Source organism: Dunckerocampus dactyliophorus, chromosome 10 (assembly GCF_027744805.1).
Source record: "Dunckerocampus dactyliophorus isolate RoL2022-P2 chromosome 10, RoL_Ddac_1.1, whole genome shotgun sequence".
NCBI classification, from domain to species: domain Eukaryota; kingdom Metazoa; phylum Chordata; class Actinopteri; order Syngnathiformes; family Syngnathidae; genus Dunckerocampus; species Dunckerocampus dactyliophorus.
The window spans coordinates 25,293,835-25,315,919 of NC_072828.1; the positions used below are offsets into that span (position 1 = coordinate 25,293,835).

General features: G+C 39.4%; 1 protein-coding gene across 5 annotated transcripts in view; it reads right to left on the minus strand.

The window, feature by feature from the left end:
- Positions 1-22,085, minus strand: part of pde4cb (phosphodiesterase 4C, cAMP-specific b) — a 101,861-nt gene that overhangs the window by 29,165 nt on the left and 50,611 nt on the right. The window contains exon 1 of one of the 5 annotated variants that reach the window (XM_054788527.1): positions 13,095-14,312. The exons of 3 other annotated variants lie outside the window; for them this stretch is intronic. In XM_054788527.1, coding sequence (XP_054644502.1) covers positions 13,095-13,228 — 134 coding nt within the window. In that variant the 5' untranslated portion in view covers positions 13,229-14,312. Of the gene's footprint in view, positions 1-13,094; positions 14,313-15,560; positions 18,258-22,085 lie in introns of those variants that run through there. One more of the 5 variants, XM_054788529.1, reaches the window with a different exon arrangement.

Below are 22,085 nucleotides of genomic sequence, written 5' to 3' on the forward strand. Positions count from 1 at the left end.
CTCCTTTTCTCTCTTTAACTCTGTTCTACTTCTCAGCTTTTCTCACACACCCACATCCTAAAGTTTGCTTTTGTTCCCAGGATGTGCAGTTTGCACTTCATATCCATGCCTTCCTTCAGTTTACTTGAAAACAAAACAAGCTTGGCATTAAACTTTAAAAAAGCCTGTCATTGCTGAGGTTATTTGTATTTACATTTCAACTCTGATTGGTCTATTTGCTTTGCAGCATCTTAAAAAATGCAACTCACAATGCCATGCATTAGAAATTGTGTGTGTGTATGAGCAAGACAGAGTTTGGGGGTCGGGTCTGCCATTCTGCTCCTTGTGCAGCAGGTTGTGCAGAAAGTAGGGAAACATTGAACAGTGGGACACTGCGTTCAAAAGTTTTACGTACGCGCGAGCAATTCGCATTAACAATTTCAAACACCTGATCTGTAGCTCCTGCAAAACAAAAAGCAAAAGACGTCAATAGATGTCGTTGGCAGTGAAAGAGTTAATAAACCACATCTGGCTGCATTAAAAAAAATCCCGTAAAAAATACGAGCGCAATATTAACACTCGATCCAACCCCTGATCTAATGTGCATCATTTTGTAGCACCCTCTTTTTAATGTTTAAAATGTTTCAACTTCATTATTTGGATGTGGACAAAGACAAAGAGGGAGAGGGATTTTAGGCTTCATTTAGTGGAAAACTACGAGGGGAAGCTTCCTGCTAATTCTTTAACACTAATTCCCATGGATCATTGGTGCTTTATAGTGGAACGGTGTGCATCTGAACAGCATTCATCTTTTATTAATTACTGCCAAATCTATTGACGAGCCAATGCTGATTTTTGTGTTGAATTCACTCCAGCATTCGATCTACCAGTCGACGCAACCACGCTAAAAGTTAGAATGCTGGATGGGTAATGACAACCAATGTGTGTGTGTGTGTGTGTGTGTGTGTGTGTGCTCATGGAAACTGGGACTGAGGGATTTAAGTTGATGTGTGTGAGGGTGATACAGTAAGGAACACTGGCAGCCAGATGTTATTTGATGGGAAGATGACACAGGGCTCATGTCAAAGGTCAATCCACGCATCTATAAACACACGCTCCCTCCTGTTTTCATTCCTTGTAGCGTGGGAATTGGCTGGGAGGCCTCAAACATCACACCAGGAAGGAGGCAAGAGGTGAGGAGGAGAGGAGCAAAACAGATCAGTGAACACTTCATTTGTGTGAGTGTGAGTGTTACAGCGAAAGTTCTAAAATGAGTGAAAAGCAGAGAGGAAACTCTTCAAGACTATTGCCAATTTAGTGAGCGTGAACCTGGAGGAGTAAGAGCAGACATGGAATAAAGATTAACCTACATCCAGTAATTACTTTTTATTTTCATATATATACAGGTATATATCCTTACCGTCTTTACTTTACTTGTCTTTATTTTAATGTTTTTACTTATTCTAACATTTTTATTATTCACTATTTATATTTTATTACTGTTAGTACGTTCTTACTTTTATTTTTGTCTCTATTTTGAACATCCTTTTCCTTAGAATAGTTGACGACTCAAAGATTCAATTTGGAGGAGTCTGATTCGACGATAAAATCTCTCCGTCGAATCATATGAACATGTCATGTGATGAAGATTGAACCATTCTGACCACCCGAGGGGTGCCCACGGCTGCTGCTGAGCACGCATTTTTAACAAAGAATGGTGTTTTTTGTTATTAATTAGTCATTTGTAGTTAATTAGTCACAGCACCACGTAAGAAGACCAGCCCTCATTTAGCACACAATATCAATGATCAGGAAAACCTTCAAGATTAAACACTTTTAATGCACGACGTCATCATCAAACTTACTTATTTGTTCATCTAACACACACAACAACAACCACCACAGTGTCTTAAAAATGCAGGGTTAAAAATGGAGTGTTAGCCACCATTTACTTATTAATTATGGCTCTCAATTTTTTAAAATTTCTATCCATGTATTTATTTATTTATCCTTGATATCTTTATTTGAATATTTTTATCTTATATTTTTAAGTAATCCTTTTTTTTCTTTTCTTATTTTATATTTCATTTTTACATCTCTACTTACAACTTATTTTTTTGTTTGCACAATCTATTTACTATTTACCATTTTTTTCTTTTTATACTCATATTTCCTTATGAATATTTCATTTTTTCACCACATTTTGTTTCTTTCCTTCACTGCTGCATAAGCTATTTATCCATTGCCACACTTTCTCTATTTTTTTCTCTTTAATTAAAAAATGGTGACACATGAAGTGAACAAACTTTAAATCCCAAAATGTAAGCCAATGAAATATGATAAGTTTCAACATGTAAATTTATCAGTTATCAGTCTGATTAAAAGTAAGCTCTGCTTCTTCCTATGCCTTTTTGGACATGCTGAATTAAAGATTTGTTTTCTCTGCAAGTCAAACCAATTGTATATTTGCTCTCAAAGCAGCAGTGGGGAGGGAGACTCCTACTTCCCCTTTGTCGCACCATGTCAAACTGATCTTTTCTTTCATTGTGACACTGTTTGTTTACGTCTTAATGACAGCACACATGGAGGAGGCCCAGGCAAAGGGTGCATAAACAACCTCCAAAAGTTATTAATACAGATCCTGATAGCAGCAAATCAAGGAAAGAATGGCAACAGTCGCCCCCTGGTGTCCAACAGAACTCAAGAATTTTACAAACCTCGCATTTAACATCACAAGAATGTGCGATTTTATTTTACACCGTGTTGCATGCAAGCAGCATGACTTTCAAAATGATCTGTGCTGCAGCATGCTACAATGCCCGATTACAGCGGCGAAACACACACGAGCCAGCTGATCGCTCCACCAACCTGACCCAGCACCGTGGACGCCTGTCAAAACACAGCAAATACTCGGCGTCCAACATCAACATCTGATCTCAGAGCAGCTCCATGTCTAAATATAGCTGCAGCGAGATCACGTTCAAGGCAGGTCATCAGCTCTGCTTTGTACATACACTGTACACATACAGTATGCATACACTATTTACTATTTATTTTTGCCATTCTGCTCTTCTTTAAAGAACAGAAACTTGTGCGGAAAGTACTGAAACATTCAACAGTTGGATATGTGCATTCAAACATTTAGAGAAGGTCACCTGTAAAGGTTATAGGGCGCTTTAGTAACTTTTTGTGAGTAGTGTATGTCCACTGCATTCATTTTTACAGCCTATAATGATGGCCTATTCTACAGCACATGTGCTGATTCAACATTCATGTCTACTGTATCTTCCGGACTAGAAGTCGCTCGGGAGTAAAAAAATAAAAATAATAATAAAAAATCACCATGAAGAAGAAAAAAACATCCATGTCCCTCACCACTTCACAGTTCAAATTTTGCGACTTCACTCTATCATGGTTTTTCAAAAATAATATAATAAAATCAATCATGCTGTTTTGTGGTTGACTACAGCCTATGATTAGTCAAAAATATGCATAATGAAGCAAATTTTATATATTTTTGCCTAAATTAAGCATTTTCAAGTATAAAAATGGCTAAATGAACAAAAATATAAGGCATTCAGAAGACGCATTCAAAGACGCTGTGAATGATGTGTAATATTCTACGCTGGTCACTAGGTGTCAGTAATGTTACTGTAATGTTCGGTGAGACACACAATCACCAGACTTTGACCCCTGGAACAACAGGCCTTTATTGCAAATTTCAATTGTCTCACAAAAGGCCCAATAATCCCTACTAAAAATCCCAAATAATAATAAACAAAAATTTACGGTCTGGGTCTGGAACCAATTAACCGCAGTAAAAAAAGAATGACTGAAAAAGTCGCACTCGACTTTAAGCTGCATTTATGTAGGAATATATTTCACAAAATTCAAGACCAAGAACAGACGGTGTTAACATTTCATCCTGCCACAATAATCAATAAATCAGTTAACCGCACAATAAATAAAAACAAACTTGATCATTTTGCCGGTCTCGATATATTGACATGTGTATATATATGCATGTTTGTTTTCCTCATCTCTCTCTACCAAACAGGCTGGATGACAAGAGGGTTCACTCGGTGCATCTGTCTCACCTGGGCAATAGCAGAATGAACGGAATGAGTGAACCCTCCTGTCAGTCATTCAGTCTCTTTGTCCCAGTGGGAAGAGCCGGGGTGCTACGCACTAGCGAGTGCACTTCTTGCCAGCTGTGTGTGTCGTGTGCTACACAATCGAAAACTTTCTTTGTGCCTGTTGTGTGCAAAACACCATCCGATGTCAATTTCAGCCCGTTTGTGCATCGTTATTTTGTGACATGAAAAAGTTGGTGACAAAGACAATTAAATAATACTAAACGGTGGAACTCAGGTTTCAGTGATTCCCGAAATATGACACCTCATCGTACACCAAACGAATTGTGCTGCATCCAAAACATGGAGTTTGACCAAAACTCAGACAAAACGTTACAACCCATCAAACGTAAACAGCGCGAAAGTGAATCCTGAAGTGTATATGCAAATGAGCTGACGTCTGCAATGACACAATGTGAACTTCAGAGTCTTTCCGGGTTATGTCTCTGTTTTTTTTTTGTCAATATTCCGACAATAACAAAAATGTCACTGATTCAAAATCAGAAATATTGTGATTGATCGTGATTTTTATTTAAGTGCAATTTTTGTTCAAAGCGACGGTCAGTCCATTTTATTTTCATTGTTTTTTTTTTGGTTAATGTATCATGTTGTTTGTTTGTTTAATTTATTTTATTTTATTTAAAAGCTCTTTACATTCCAATTACAATAATAATTACATTTTTATGCCAAATATTACCATTACATTATTGAAAAAATGGTCTCAAAATAATGTCGACAATAATATCGTTTATCGGCAATAATTTGTAGGACAATTATCGCCCCAAATTTTTTTTTTATCGTGACAGGCCGGTTAACGTGACACATTTACAGTTATTCAACTACACAATAGCATAAAGAACATACCCGTGAGCCTGAATAGGCTTAATTAACATAACAAGCCAGCGAGTCCAACAAAGCAAGTTACCGGTAAGCAAGTTCACCAAGCTTCCGATCTTATTCCACATCATCCTCGGTGTTGCTAGCCTAGCGCCCTCTCGCAGCAGCCGACGGTAATGTTCACTCCGTGGTTCATGTCAGTCAGTATGAATTCACATTTAACATGTTTGATATATAAATCACTATGGCTGAGGTGGAGCCTATCCCATATGACTTAGGGCGTGAGGCGGGGCACGCCCTTGACTGGTCGCCAGCCTATCACAGGGCACATATAGACAAACCGCTACTCACCCTCACATTCACACAAAAATTCATTGTAAACAAAGAAAAAAGGACTTAGGAACCTAATGTCGGTTAAAACATCACAGCAGTTTAGCTGTTCTTGCAGATGTAGCCCACGTTTTTCAAACCCTTAAGCATTTGGCCTGAGATAAATAATACCTCAAGCGCATCGTTCGCATGCTGAGTGGAATTTGTGTAAATGCTCGACACTCACAATTCACACAATGAGTGGACGCTGAAAGAAATTTGACAAAAAAGCGTTGGCATTTTTTTCGGTATGACCATTTCTATACATAATGGCGATTTATATTTTTGGACGACCTCAAAGGTTGATTCACTCAAAGGTTGAAAAAGTATTGATCAAGGAGTCTACGGGCAGTGATTAACTCTGTCCGTCCAGCGGCGCAGAGTTCAATACAGTGGCTGGTCAGCATTAACATCATTAGAAGCTGGAAAGGACAGTCACACACGGGGCCAGAACAACCCAGAAGCACACAACACACATACATGGAGGGTCGTGATTACCCACCAAGCAGCCGAGACCGAGTTTTGGCTCCAGCATCGATCTAAAAATCGAACAACCTGACATCACACTGATACACAACTGGGTCGGCTAGTTCAGGCCACACACACATACACGGATTCTACCTGGGCTGCTAACAGGCCATGCTGCGCTCTCCTCTAATCATGTTCATATAGCACTAATTGGCGCCTTTCGGTATACAGTGATTGAGTCCGACAGAGAGACACGATTGTGCCACTTCTTCCTCTAATTAGCCAAAGGCAGCTAAGGAGCAGCCAGTCCTTGTGCTCACAGTGGGACGGACATGGCAAAAACACATCAGGGCTGTTTTCTGAAGGTTTTCTCTGCCCATTTTATTCTTTCAACGCATTACCCAATATTATAAAAATACTCTTTCTGATGTATCGTTACTTACAGTGTAATGAGATGATGTTGTGACAAAATAGGAACTGCACGCTGCGTACGCTGGTTCTGGTATAAGTCTCCAAATATGGGAATCATTTTAATTCGCATTGAAGATGTATTTTATGTATGTACATATTTATTTATTCATGATTTATATGTACATATTTTTATTTTTTGTGCGTTTTTGTCAGAAGTTTTACTGTAGTACACATTTATTCCTAATGTCTTTACTTCATTTGTCTTTATTTTGATGTCTTTTCTTATTGTAATGTATTTATTTTCTATTACTAATTATTAAAATAATTACTAATTTATTCCCATTTTATTACTCATATTATTACAATTTAGCTTTTATTTTTATTATTTTTTTTTTAATTTTATATCATCATTTTTCTTAAAACTGCAGAAGCAATATACGGTATTTTTTCCAACACTTTCCAACTGCTTATTGATATTTTAGCATTTGAAATTGTTTTCCTTCTTTCTTTTCTTTCCTTCATGACTTCTTGATCTACGTCCACCATTTGTTTAGCATTTGTGCTTTTCTGTCCCAATTCTTACGCCACTATCTGTTTATTCATTCATTTACCCTTAACATGTTTGGTTATCCTAGCTGATTTTACTTTATATTCATTCTATTTATTTTTATTGTATTTTCAATTTTTATTACATTTTTTGACTTTTTATTTTAACATTTATTTTCATTTGTTTCCCTGTATTTAATGTGGTAAATGTGAAAGTAAAAAAGGAAAAACACTTGTTTTTGAATTTGATCATCTACCACAGTTGTGTCCAAAGTGCGGTCCGAGAGCCATTTTTAGTCCGCAGGTCATTTTTTTTCTTGGCCCTCAACATTTTTTAAAAATGGCATTAATTCAGTATTAATGAGATATATATTTTTATATATTACACTAATTGGCTTAGTCACCTTTAACAATGATTGCCAACTGGTGGGTTGTGACCCAAAAGTGGGTCGTGGAGCAGTTTTCGGTGGGTCTCAAGTGCCGTGAATGCACCACTCGTTTTTGTCTGTGCTATTTGCTCGCTACGCCGCGTAACCGTTGCAAACGGTCCCTTTTAAATACAAGGTATTTGAGAAGTTTGAGTCTAAAAAAATCGCACTGTGGCCGAGTGGTTAGCATGTTGACCACACAGTCAGGAGATTTATCGAGAAAATCGCCAAGTTGGCGACACTGGGCTGCACATGAGATCGGAAGTCATTCACAGATGGAGTAATGAATCGTTCATTACTCAACTATTCCCCGAATTAAAAAAACAAACAGGAAATGATTCATAAATTGAAAGAATGCCTCTCTTTGCAAAGACAGCCAAGGACAGGACCAGTAGAACGGTTATTGATGACAACTCAGTGCAGGCATAACCGCTATTGAGCAAACAACACTGATTTGACACAAATATGGGAACCACTCAGAAAGCCCAAGAGAGTTAAGCGTTTAAATCATTTCATTGTTGAATTTTGTGGTTGTAACCAGTAACATTTTAAAAAGTTTACAATTTTGACAACTTCATAAGCCGTGTAATGTTTTGCGGCTTTTTTTTACTGGAAGAGGAGGCAAAATGGCTCTTTTGAAGGTCAAGGTTTGCCGACCCCTGATCTTGTGTATTTGTACTGTGGTTTGGTTGATGTAACACAGTTTGCATTACAAGTCCATCTGAAACACATGTTCTCATCCGACTTGAAGCTTTTACAACAGAGCCTCTCTTTTTCCTCGAGCTGATGATCTTCGTGATTTACAGTCGGTCTACTATTCTTCACACTTACTTGCTGACGTCAATTGTGTCTTTGTGGATGTCACTGTAAGAACAATTAACCTGTCTGTAATTTCATGAAAAAGTTCCGTACTTTCAATCCTGCGATTGTCTCGGACACTGGAAGGGGCGTTGCAAGGGCGGGAGAGACACGCTTATTGAGAGGCCGAAGACTGCTGCACTGTGTAGTTATCACTGTCTATTTCATTGGAGCAGATCCTTACATATGTTCAAGGATACCATCTGACGTGTGGCGTTAGAGTGGCTCGGACCGGCGTTACTCTCTTTCCTGAGCATTTTACAACGTCTAATTTCACTTCACTTTTCACTTTCCTTTTCTTTGATGCATCAGAAGTGTTAGCCCCACGGTTGGGCTACATAATGAAACTACATAAAAACTACGAAAAACGAAAGCGACGTCCTTCCCCAGTGTAGTACCTAAGTATTATTCCACCGTGTGCACATAACTAGTTCTCTTTTTCTTTTTGTACAGTATTAATGATTTATGGGAGTGAGTCGTAACTGGAGGACCACCTGTATATGCACTGATGTCAATACAGAGGAACAGGATTCGGAACTTCATCAGCAGGTTCAGTCCAAATGAGTAACTGGCTGCACAAACACAGTGCGAGTGCTGATATTGTCAATTCGGATTATGTCTGACTCACTAAGAATTTGGGTGCCCTGGCAGAGCTTACAGGACTCTTCTTATTATGTCACAACAGGCTGGCAGCTTGCAGTGAACTCTGACCTCATCATGAGTGAGCTGTGCGTCATGTCTCAGTGTGATGACACGGGCTGAGGCACCACGGGGTTAGCTAACCTGCTGTGACACCACCAAAGGTCACAGCTCATTGTTGAACCGGTTGAGGGGTGGAAGGAGTGGAGAGCTGGAAAACTCATGCAATACCTGCATGTGTTGCATGCGACATTTAACGCTGATGTTTGCCGTTTGTTTCACGCAATCACTGTCCAACTGTAATACAATGATTCACAAGACATGCTATGACTACCTTGAGGCCTCCATAGCTGGAACAGTCAGGATTTGGCTAAGTCAGTAAGCCAGTGTAAACAAATGCAATTATGAACACAATAGAGAAAGACTATCAGGAAATGATAACATTAATTGAGCAATCATCACAATACGGCAGAAACTGACTCACATACAAAGCAGTAAGCCTGTAAAACCTTGAAACTTTTTACACTTGTATCACAGTTAAGAAGTAAAAAAAAATATATACAGTATATATATATATATTAGGGAAATCCGATATCGGCTTTTTTGCCGATATGCCGATATTGTCCAACTCTCACTTTTCCGATTCCGATATGTGTTACATCGCATACAGTTCCTCCTGTCGTAGAATGAACACATATCTGTTGTGAAGCTAATGGATACAGCATCAGCAATTAGCTTCTCAATGTGTCTTTAAACAACATTATACAACATCGTAGAACATCTGAGAAATACTTGCGATTAGGCTTAGGCTATGATTATTTGTTTTAAAAATCATCAGAGTAGCCATTTACATTTTTTTGATCATCAAAAAGTCCAGAAGAAAACCAAGAGTCATAATGTTCAGGTATGCCGCACGCTGTATTTGTTTCCATTTGTTTACTAAATTTCACCTGCAGATAGATTTTAAAGTCAATTTATATCCTACATACATTTTATCTTGTCCTGAAGCTCCGATCCATGAGTTTGAAAGGCTTAAACATTCAAAGCCGTCGTATGAGTCGATGTGGTCCAACGTTGAAGAGGAAGAAGTAATCTACCAAACAAATGTATACAAATGAAAATACACCCGATATCATATGAAAAAGCAACGTTTTCACAGACGTCCCCACGGACTCTCCTAATCGAGCGTGCACACACAGTGTCAGATTTTACCGTCGCTTACTTCCGGGAAAATACGGAAGCCCATAGGCCTATAAAAAGCAGTATGTTTATAATCGGCTTTCATTATAGGGGAAAATCCCGATGTTATATTTTATGGCAATATCGGGCTGATAATATGCGCGGGCCGATATTATCGGACATTCCTAACATATATACATGAGGGTGACTAGCGTGTCAGCCTCACAGTCAGTTAGTGTGGAGTTTGCATGTTCTTCTGGTGCTTGCGTGGGTACTCATCCCAAAAACACGCATGTTAGGTTAGCTGACTCGATGCAGTGTGAAGGTATTGTAATCTATGTCTCATCAATGTAACATTACTGACGTCTAGTGACCAGAATACTACATACAACTTGTCTTTCAATATTTTTTGACAAATAACAGGCCATAAGGAAAAGCATACAAGCAGTATAGAAAGTGAATAAATGAATGAAAGATGCATGACGAGCATCGCCTCCATGTTATTAAGTGTGCTTTGCATTTTACTATGAACAGTGGTCAAGTTTATTTACACTCGTACCACAGTTAACAATGTTGAAATGTTATTTAAAGCACTGCCTGCACAGTTAAAAAAAACTCTTATGACCAATATCTTGACAGATTCGTGATATATCGTCATCGTAAATGCGTGGTGAAAGGAATTCTTCAAAATAATTGTTCCGGTTTGTTCACTTGCTACTTTTGGCTAAAACCAAACAGTAGAATTGGACAAATGACAGCTCTAGTGAAAAGACTGTTAGCCCCAATAAAGATCTTGTTACGCACTGCTGAGTCCTATGAGAAAACAGCTGATAACCATCAGTACAAACGTAAGGTGAAACATCACTCATGTCACATTTGCACACACATAAGAAATACTGGCCTGGATGCGCATGTCTCCCAAAAACTACCCGCAACACCGCAGTCTTTACAATGTTCTTATGTGGAAAAATGCACAAACACTGGCTTGAAACCATTCCAAGTAATAACAGAGTGAAGTCTTCCTCTGCTGCTTTTTCACACGTGTTATTACACACATGTGGTTCATCCATCAAGCCCGTGAATGTGGTTGACCCTGCGATCATTATCCCTGTTTCCGTGAAGGCGTTTTACCAGTGGGACAGCCTAAAGACACTTTGGTCCTCAAAAAGGCTCACGTCATCAGGACTGTCTTAAAAATTAGTCATACTTCCTTCTGGTGGAAAACATGTACACTAAGCATTGGCAGCATTACTATCGTCACAATGCTTGGAAAATGAAACACAAACCTGTTATCAATGATTGACTCTGTCGTCCTTTGCACAGTTACGGTTACACCACACATCTCAACAAAGTTAACACAAAACACATTTTCATAGATACACAACTGTAGTTTTACATGTATAAAGCACTTCTAAATGCACATAAATGAGGAATGAATAGGATAAATGAACATCTAAGGTTACATTTACCTTCACTGAAGACGTGACGACATGTTGACAAAGACACAAAGCGGCAGCAAGATCAACGTGGAGACCACCTTTGTGTTTTGCCATGAGTTATTTTTTGAATTAAATAGTGTTTGTCAACTTCTTAATCAAAATGTTGGCACTTGCAACTTTCTTTTGCTCCAGGTTGGTTTATTTTGCAGCCGCGATCAAAAGGAAAGCAGACTTGAGGTGAGAAACAATTTTGAATTCAAGAAATAATTCAGGCAAAACACAAAGGCGGTGTCCGTGTTGATCGCTCTGCCACATCGAATCATTGCCAACACCACGTCTTCAGTGAAGGTAAAAGTAACCTTAAATGTTCATTTAGCCACTTCATTGCAGTTTGGATTGATTTCTGCATGTAAAACTATAAAAACCTATTTTGTGTTAACATTTTCTGGAACGGATTAATTGGATTTACATTATTTCCTGTGGGAAAAATGGATTCGGTTGGAGTATGTTTTGGTTAGAGTCGGACTTTCCGGAAAACAGTAACGACGCTAACTAGGCCTGTGAAGATTGTCATTCATCGAGGTCATTGTGTTCTCAAGGCATTCAATCGATTGCATAAGACAACCTGAGCAGTCCAGTTGCAATAGATTTAATCCCCTGAGACCCTAAGGTTCCGCTGTACATGTACATTCGTCATAGCCAATAACGTAAATTAGATGACGACATCAACAACCCCTTACCCCCCTTGCAGTCCGGTGGGAAACACCGGATATTATGCCTTTTCAAGTAAACCTCAGTCCATCAACTGAGTATGCCTATCATTTCAACTTGCTTTTCTCAGACAGCCGGTTTCAAGACTAACACAAGTCTAAATACCGTAAAGTCTCTTTTGTATGCATGCAAACAGTTTGTGTTGAAAGACTGACCAGCGAGAATGACGCAGCTGATGGAGAAACAAATGAGATGTGTGTGGTCCTGATTGTGTTCTAATAAGAGTTTCACAAACATTCCCATACGTCCAAAGCCACATCATTCAGCTTGAGTCACGTACAATTACCCTATCACAGAAACCCAACGTCAGCGATCACATGTGCAACCTTTCTGTGAGGGAATTATTTCAGCTGGGAACAATAACTCTGCCATAAAATGATTAATGCTGCAATAACAATCCAGGTAATGTGGGAAAAAATATACAGTATAGTTTTCGCACAAATTTAGAATTCATTTCTTTCAAAATTAAATATCACCTTTGTAGGGTGTGAACAATCATAGTAAAACTTAAAATTAATAGTGCTTCTAAAGCTGCCATGCATCAATCAAATGTAATTTTTAAAAAGGCACTGTGGTTATTAACACATCCAGCATTTATACTATAATTCAAGATAAGTTGCTTTTATACACTCAACTGATTTCCAACCAGGAAGGTTGTATAGGAAAAAATATTAGTTTCATGTAAATCAATACAAATAAAAACCAATGAGAGGTCATTTCATCTTGCATATTTTCAGTGTATAGCTTGACTTAACTAAGACAAAAATACAGTACTATGGATCTCAACATACGGAAATATATGAAAATTAGTCGCACCTGGACATGAAAAAAGCTGATATCATATCTTAAAGAAACTGGCCTACTTATCATTTAAGTGAATACTAGCATTTAAAAGCAAAAACATTGAGTGGAAGCAATTTAGTTCTTGTTTGTGTGGGGTTTTTTTTAATTTAATATTACTAAAAATGAAAGGGGGCTTAATTGATGAGGATAATAAGAGAATTTTGTGTAATGCATTGACTGCACATCTGGCCTACCGTCTTCGTTTCTGCACAATATCGATGGGTCTATTGACGGCGCACGGTGACCCGCAGATATTCCCATTGCGCATTTTGAAGTAGCGGTCCTGGAACGAGGGGGCCAGATATACACAGTTAGTTGGCAAACTCATGTTTGCAGTTGTCGTGGTGTCCTTTCTTTCTGATTGTTCTCCGCTAATCGTCCCCCTCTTCCTCCCCCGGACACTCCACTACTCCTAGACTCTTGTGCGCGCTCTCCTTTCCCCTCACACCGCACCGGGTTTCCTTTGACGCACGGACAGATGGAGGAAAGCCCTCCTCGCTGTGTTTCAGCTGCATGCCTCCCGTCCAAAGCACGGCGAAGGCCAATGTGGCGGTGGCTATTGATGAGCCATTTCCTCAGATCGCTGTTTCATGTGGCTGTGAAGAGCTGGAGACAAACGTGACAGCAGAGACCGAAGCGGCTTGTTTCAAATCCGAACTGAGCGGAACTCTCTGAGGGTACACTCCTCCTTCACTCTGCCCCTCTATGGCTCTTTCTGTTTGTCTCCTCCTCCCCAGGCACATGGCCAGAGTGTGCCTTTAAAAAAACACATGAACTATGTGCGCGTGTATGTCCAGAATGTGTGTGTGCGTGTGTGTAAAAGTGGCAGGGAAACGAGGGTCTGTGGTTGGGCAACTTAGTGTGGTTGTTGTAGCTGCATCACGTGTGTCAGAGCAGCAAGTCTGAGTAAGAAAAAACACTACATGCAGTGTTTGAGGAACAGTAATTGGCCGTAACTGATGATGGAGACTAGTTGTGCAATACGCACTGACAAATCAGTTCCCTTCCAAAATGTATTAAAAAGTTGACTTCTGTTGAAATCCTCGAGAACATGGCCGATAATATTTTGTTGGACCGCCTTTAGCTTTGAGTACAGCACGCTTTCAGTGTCGCATCGTTTCCTCAGGCTTCTGCAATGTCACATTTATCCAGAGTTGTATTGATCGGACATCCATCGCATCCCAAAGATAATGGTGGTCAGGTCAGCACTGGTAGCCAATCCATGTGTGAAAAGGATGCCTTATGATTCTTGAACCACTCTTTCGCAATTTGAGCCCAATGAATCCAGGCATTGTCATCTTGGGGTATACCCGTGCCATCAGAGAGGAAAAAAATCAATCGATGGAATAAGATGTTCAATCTTTACATTCAGGTCGTCAGCTGACTTCATTCTTTGGATAACATTGCTGAACCTAGACCTGACCAAGTACAGCAACCCCAACCCTGCAGTCCCCCCCAGAAATGTTGGAATATGGAGGCAAATTCCTTTATATTTGCTGCAGATTGAAAACATTTCGGTTTGACAAAACATTTTACAAAAGAGTTACGAGATTAAATAATCTGAGAGAAAAGTTTTAGGGACTGATGAATTTTTGAGGCACCCCCAAAGCGAAGCGGTTCAAAATTCTGAATCCCAACATGTTTCCAGCTAGAGCTGCAACGATTAATCGACGATTAATCGAGTATCCAATTAATCGACAACTATTTTGGTAATCGATTAATCGTTTCATTTAAAAATGTACTGTGAATATCCTGATTTCAGCTTTTCAAATGTGACTATTTTTTAACTTCCTTGGTCATCCATAAAAGCAGACCTACACTGTATTATATTGGTGCTTCAGGCAAAACAAGATAGTCACACACTTCAATCAGCATTTTTGCCTCTTTGTGTGCGTAGAGTGTGTGTAAAAACATTACCATGCAAAGTATGAGATTTATCCACTTGTGCTTGTGTGCAGGAAACTGCGTAAATTTATGCACAACTCTTACCATGCGTACACACAAAACCTAGTGGTAGAACAGTGAAACTACAAACAGCAGACCATATCATCTTGCTACGTGCGTCACAACTTGACCATCAAACAAGGCACCGCCCCTCGTTAGTTGCAGCCGTAGTTCCAGCTCATTAGCACCGAAATTCCCGGACCTCAACTTATTCTGACACCCACACTTGCCAAGACACATTGCCAACAACTGTCGTGTGGTTTGCCAATAGGAGATGGGAAGAAATACCCCGCGGTCACTTTGACTCTTCTTCTGTGAAAATGCAGATAATCCATAATTTCAGTGTATTAAAAAGATCCAATCACCGGGATGGATGGACTCACTGGACCTGGTATGTCATCAACTGATCGACGAGCTGCTGTCGCCATCACAGACAAATATTTGTCTTTTGAAACATAGGGCAAAGGGTCCGAATCAGACGTGTTGGCAGGCACATCACGGAGGAAAATGGGTCGGCAGGAGAGGGATCCTCTTAGTGAGAGGTGGACATGATGACGACGGCTACTTTTTACTTTTACTCCCCCCAAGCAGCGAATAACCTTGCTGGGTGCTAGGCAGATCCAGCTATAGTGAAACATTAAGCCATTATCATGGAGCAGTAAATGTTGCTAAATGTTTCATCAGAAAAACAAGAACACAAGAAAACAGCCACTTACAATGCCGACTGATGGGATGGTTGTATCTTTCAGCACAAGACTTGTGCTCCTCGTAGAGCTGTTAATTCAGGATAGCCCTCAAGTAAAAAATGCGGAGAGCAAATGAGCATCCGGCTGAGTCTCCCTCGATGTCGTCGGGTCTAAGTTGAGAGCCATTATCCACTGCTTCAGTATGTCCTGATGTTTAGTTGGTAGTGTGTGGAATCTCAAAATGTACCAACTCATTGTCACAATCTTCAACTATAAATGTGCGAGGCATGATTCATCACCTAGTATTAACTTTTCCAAACTCACCGGCGACGCAGCAGCAACAGATTCGGCGGCTAACCTTACCTCTCGGTAGTGGCCTAATGTGCGAGTGGAGCTGTGTCACTACGCCAGAAAAGAAGTTCTTCGGTGTTAGCTCCTAAAATCACAATGTTGCTGTAGCTTGGTTCATACGCAGGTTACATTAGTAAATGGAACATTGTTGGCATGTTTTGGAGGGTCTTTTTAGAGGGCTAATAGTCGAAATAGGTGAGTCCCATTACGTGCATTGTTAGCTGCCTCGTTCAAGGTGTTTTTCATGTCTCACATAAAGATTACTGATGATGGGCAAAATTCCCCCCAAAAGTTCCGTTTTCCTTTAAAAGCAAAGGCTTCAAAGTTTTACAAACCTTCCTGGCTACTAAATTATATGTCTAGAATTCTTTCATTTCATTAACCTTTGATTTTTCTACAGCATATTCACTAGACTGGATTGGCCAGACATGGACGGGCTGACTAATCAATAGTTGGGACTGTAGATTGTTTGGATAAGTCAAGCCCAATCACCCACATCGACGCTTGATATTCTCATCTTGCTTCATGCTACAAGCCCCATTGCCAAAATCCAACTCTCTTCTGAAACCCACTTGGTTTAGTCATCAGATGTGATAGTTTTTCTTTCTTTTTCAATATATGTTGTTAATATTAACTTGCAATTCTGTAATCAAATGCAGAGGAAGTTCAAACATCCATCCATTCATTTTGTCCTTGTCCTCAGTCTATCACAGGACACATACAGACAAACAAATGGACAATTTAGAGATTCTAATTAGCCTAACATGCATGTTCTGTTACTGCGTGTGATGGAGGAAGCTGGAGTATTCAAAGAAAAACCCATGGAAGGTAGAGGTGCTAACCACTGCTCCACCGTGCTGTCGAGTTCAAGTATTCATTGTTGTGATATTTTCAGGCAGGAAAAACATTGCAAACTAATGTCAGAAGGTACATAAATATGTGAAAATGTGTTTGCCCCTTTCCTGATTTCTTATTCTTTGCATGTCACACTTAAATGTTTCAGATCATCAAACAAATTTAAATATTACTCAGTGATAACACAACTGAACAGAAAATGAAACTTAGTTTTAAGGGAGAAAAAAAAAGTCCTAAACCTGTGTGAAAAAGTGATAAAGGTTGGAAAACACTGCTCTAGAATACACAAGAACATCCTGCTTACGAACGTGTGGCTTGAATTTTGCTCTTTTGTTAACCTAAACCAAACCAAACGTCACACTCCTCCCACTCATGGCCACTTCCCTCCTTGTGCAACGTGCTTGTGAAACATGCTGGACCTCAAAACAGATGCCGGGGTGGACGTTCGCTGAGAATGAGGTGTTTGTGAGGCCACGGTGTAACTGAATCCACCCGCCAAATGGCTTCTGCAGCCCAGCTGGCTGATGGCTCCTATGACAACATTAACTCTGCTAATGAGAATAAGCTGTGACGGGGGAGTATGATTTATGTGTGAGCGTGTGTTTTGGGGAGAGAGAATGCGTACTGCAATTATTTATTGTCGGTCTCTACTTTCAATGTTTAAAAAAACTGTTAATATGGCCTAAAAATGTTAACATTTTACTTAAGTATAAAACCCGTCTCAGACATATTGTTGATTTTTTTCCTTGAATTAGTATTATTACATTTTAGAAGTATTTAAAACAATAAAGAAGAAAGGCCTAATAAATATGACTGCATACCTTCACTTTATATGCACTTAGTCCAGCGGGTAATTGTTTATAGAACATGTATACAATACGTTACACATGTTTTACTCTGTGTCTAGGTGGGCATTCATATGCTTTTTGAGGGGCTTTTACATAATATTGGCTGTTTACAGCACACTCATGATACATGACATACAGAAATTAGCCCTTGTGAGTCCAGTACGGCATGTTTGACATTTAAGGTCCAATACATGAATAACCTTCTGATGACCTTCTGATCTGTTGAGACAATAGTCTAATCAAAGTAATTTGCTACTTTATAAATATTATGATACAGACCACTATATTTGTACAGTATTGTTAAAACTAAATTTTCAAATAGACCTTATGTTTATTAAAAACTGCCACAAATATGCACAAGGTGAATGTTACTCGATGTTACTAGTGATAGGTGTTAGTATAACACAGGGGTGCCCGAAGACCAACAATAGGGGTGTCCGAAGACCAAAAATATAAGTTCATCATAAAACTAAAAAAACTAAAACTAAAAAAAATGGAAAAATCAGCAGTAATTGAGAATAACATAATATTATGAGAACAGTAACGTCATTTTAGTAGCATAATGTTGAACTATTAAAGAAAAAAAGACATTATTTTTTAAACGCTATAATATTATAAGAAACAAACAAAACAATGAATAAAGTTGTAATTTTCTGAATATTACATTTCAGAAAAAGTTATAATGTTATGAGAATAAAGGCAAAAATTTGGGAATATGGGAATAAAGGCATATTTACGAGAAGAACATTTCCTAGAAGAGAGTTGAAATAGTTAGAACATTAAAAAAAAACCAGCAGAAATGAAAAAAGAAAAACAGATGTAATTTTACAAGCATAACTCTATGACCATGAGGAAAATTTAAGTAGTATAGATGAGGTGATATTAAAAGAAGCAATTTTATTTTTTAAGCAGTATGAGAAACAAACAAAACAAAATAAAGTTGTAATTTTGGAGAAATGAAAACGTTATAATATTATGGGTAAAAGGTCATAATATTATAGGAATATAACCATAAACCTGTATAACAGAAAGAAACAAAAAAAATAGTAAAAAAATAGCAAGGACAGAAGATCATACAAATAATACACGTTTTCACCTACAAATACATACGTAACTTCTTAGCATATCTACATGTGTTGCTTTAAATATGTAAGTGGCCCTTGCATCCTTTCATTTTTCAGTATACGGCCCAAATGTCGGACACCCCCGGTATACTAAATGGTTTGTGCCACCTTGTGGAGAAACTAAGCTATGACACTGCAGCACAGACACCATCTACACATGCAATCATTCTCTACAGCACTTGTCCTCAGTTGGGGCACGGGTGAGCTGGAGCCTATCCCGGCTGATTTTCTGTGAAAGGCAGAGTACACCCTGGACGGGTCGCCAGACAATCACAGGGCACATGCAAACAAGCAACCATGCACACGCACATTCGCACCTATGGACAATTTAGAGGCTCCAATTAACCTAACATGTATGTTATGGGGATGTGGGAGGACGTCGGGAGTACCTGGAGAAAACCCACGCAAGCTCGGGAAGAACATACAACCTTTACATAGAGTTGTTTCAACAGACATTCAAACCCCGGTCACCTGACTGTGGGGGAGACGTGATAACAACTACTCTTTATGTATTAATAATGTTTGGATTAAATGTGCTAGTAATCATGGTAATAATGTCCATGTCGTCACTCGCTGTGCTTTCTACAGGTGCAGAGAAATCTTTACCGAGGGGACATGGTCGTTACTTGGAAAGACGGCTCTTTAGCGCTACAGGGTTATGAATCATAGCCGAGCATTCATTCCAATCCAATAATTACTCTGAGTCAACGTCAACCTTCAGTGATACAGCAATGAACTGTATGCGTCAGCAAGCTGCGGTGCCAATAGCCAGTAGATGTCGCTCTATGCCAAGAAAACAAAAGTGAACCACGCGCACAGGCTACCGACAACCACAATGGGACCAGCCCACATGACAAGGATGCAAAAACAAATTGCACCCCTCACTTAATTTACCCCAAAATACACCTCAACATTTAACAGCAAAAGTTACCGAGGCCTGGATTACCAGAGCTCGTTAAACACAAACATCTCGGCAACACGGCCGTATCTGAAACAATTCATGAGCGTTTGGGGAATGATGTCAGAGACAGGGTGTGCGCTCAAGTGCATGTATGCACGGGAAACAAGAAACACATGTCACATTCACGTGTAATGAGCAGCCAGTCTGGCGGGGCTGAGGAACTATTCCAGGCATGGGGGGGGGGGGGGGGGGGGGGGGGGGGGGGGGGGGGGGGGGGGGGGGGGTTATTTTGGGGGTCTGCTTTATTATTGTTTGCCCCTTTATCACTCTTGCAACGGGTTGGAGTGGCGATGACTGCTGGGAGTGCACTGGACAATATGAGGATTCACTTACACACACAAGGCTTCCAATGTCAAAAGCTGCACAGTGGTATAAGTTACAGGAAAGCCATGTCTGGACTCCCTCATTATGAGCTGCATAATTTGATGACCAGTCAGTGTTTGCCAGCCCACCACAAATACATTTGGACCGCCACAAATGCCAAGCTTCACTAAAGACAAAAAAACTCCTACCTGGATGCTGCTGCTTCTTTTAGTTATGGACATTTTAATTTGTATTTCTTTGTGTAATGTTTTGTGGATGTTGTGCTTGTTCACTGTAGTTTTTTTTTTTTTTTTTTTTTTTTTTTTTTTTACAAATAATACACACAATCAGAGAATTGAGATAGGTCTTTGGATTTGTATTTTATCATTTGTTTTTTGTAGCAGTCTGTTCAATGTTGAGCATGTAAATAGAGCCATATAAATAATAAATAGTGGTGTCCCGATACATTTTCACTTCCAATACCATACATACCACTATTGCGGCCGATACCGATATCAATGGGATCTCAGCACAAATCATACATACTATCATGACTTACTTTGTCGTGTGGCACAGAGGTGGGAGCAAGTCAGCGTTTCTGCAAATCTCAAGTAAGTCTAAAGTCTTTAATCTCAAGTCAAGTCTCAAGTATATACAGTACGTGCAAGTCCAAGTCAAGTCTCAAGTCAAGACAAGACAGGTCGAGGAGAGTACCGCAGTCTTAATTTCCGCGTCCGTACAAGTCATACATTTAACAATGTAACAATCAGACAAAAGCAATGAATGTATTTTGAATTGTTTTATTTTTAAAATAAAATAAGAGCAGTACTACGAGGCTCACAGAAAAAGAGTGCTGACATAGCATTAAGGATTCAGTCAGTATACAGAAATGTAATCCACACATTCGCTGTTTGTTCTTAAACGTTATTGGACATTAATAAATGCATTCAATGGGGCTGATTCAAAGGGAAAATATGTTGTCTTGCTGGAAATTACACAATAACAATCGCGTTAGTTGAATACTTTGAATGGGGGACACATTGACTGAAAATGTCCAGTAGTTTCAAGTCATCAGACGAAAGTCCAAGTCAAATCCTGAGTCATCAATGTCAAAGTCCAAATCAAGTTGCAAAAAAAAGTACATGTTTGTAAGTATCCATGGCCTAAATTAAGTATTTTCAAGCATAAAAATGGCTAAGTGAATGGAATTACAAATACAAGGCATTCAAAACACAAGATATGAAGTGTAATACAGTATCTGTGACTTGCGTGTGCCTTAAGACCTCGGAAGTGACGTGTGTGGCGCCAGCTGGCTAGAGTTGCTATTGTTAGCTGAGTGCTACCAGCAGGTTAGCAGTGTAGAGTGTGGCTGACAGCAGCTCCTGTGTGAATGTTACTGCATGTGTTCTCTGCTTGTTAATAAAGCAATAATTAGAATGTCATGAGGTTTTCTATGCTAAAATAATCCATTTATTAATAATGAATCCGTCTTCACAGAAATTCACTTATTGTGGTCGGGTCTGGAAACAAATAACCACGATAAACGAGGGACGACTGTAATGGCTTTTTGCCGTCCCGTGGCCGTTTCTCACGCTTTGCAAATGTTTCAGACACCGTTGGATGTTTGAGGGAGCCGTGGTCTTGCAAAACACCCCATGCTGTTTTTGTATTATGCTGCTCAAATGCACGATGAAGTCGGTTGCATTAAACCTCCCTGGTTTTTGTGTATTCAGCAGCAACGTCTTTTTCTGACTTGAACGAAAAGCACTGCAACTCCTTGCTACTCTGTTAACACGTCAGCACACGCTGTTGTTGTGATCACGTGGGCTCTGCATCCTGGATCCTGGCAATGCTGGATAGAAGTGCTGGGGCGGAGTCTGAAATGAACTTCTTGTATTGGAGTGCCAATATCGGAGATAAATGCAGGATAATATAGTCCCATACTCGTTTTTTCTTGTTGTTGTTTTGTTGTGTTCTTATCCGACTGACACTGACACTCCTAATAAGCATTTTATATAATTACATTTTTTTTAGAAATTCATTTTACACATATTTTGGTAATAAATCAATTTAAGCAACAAAGAAATCTCATCAATACATTCCCATCACTACC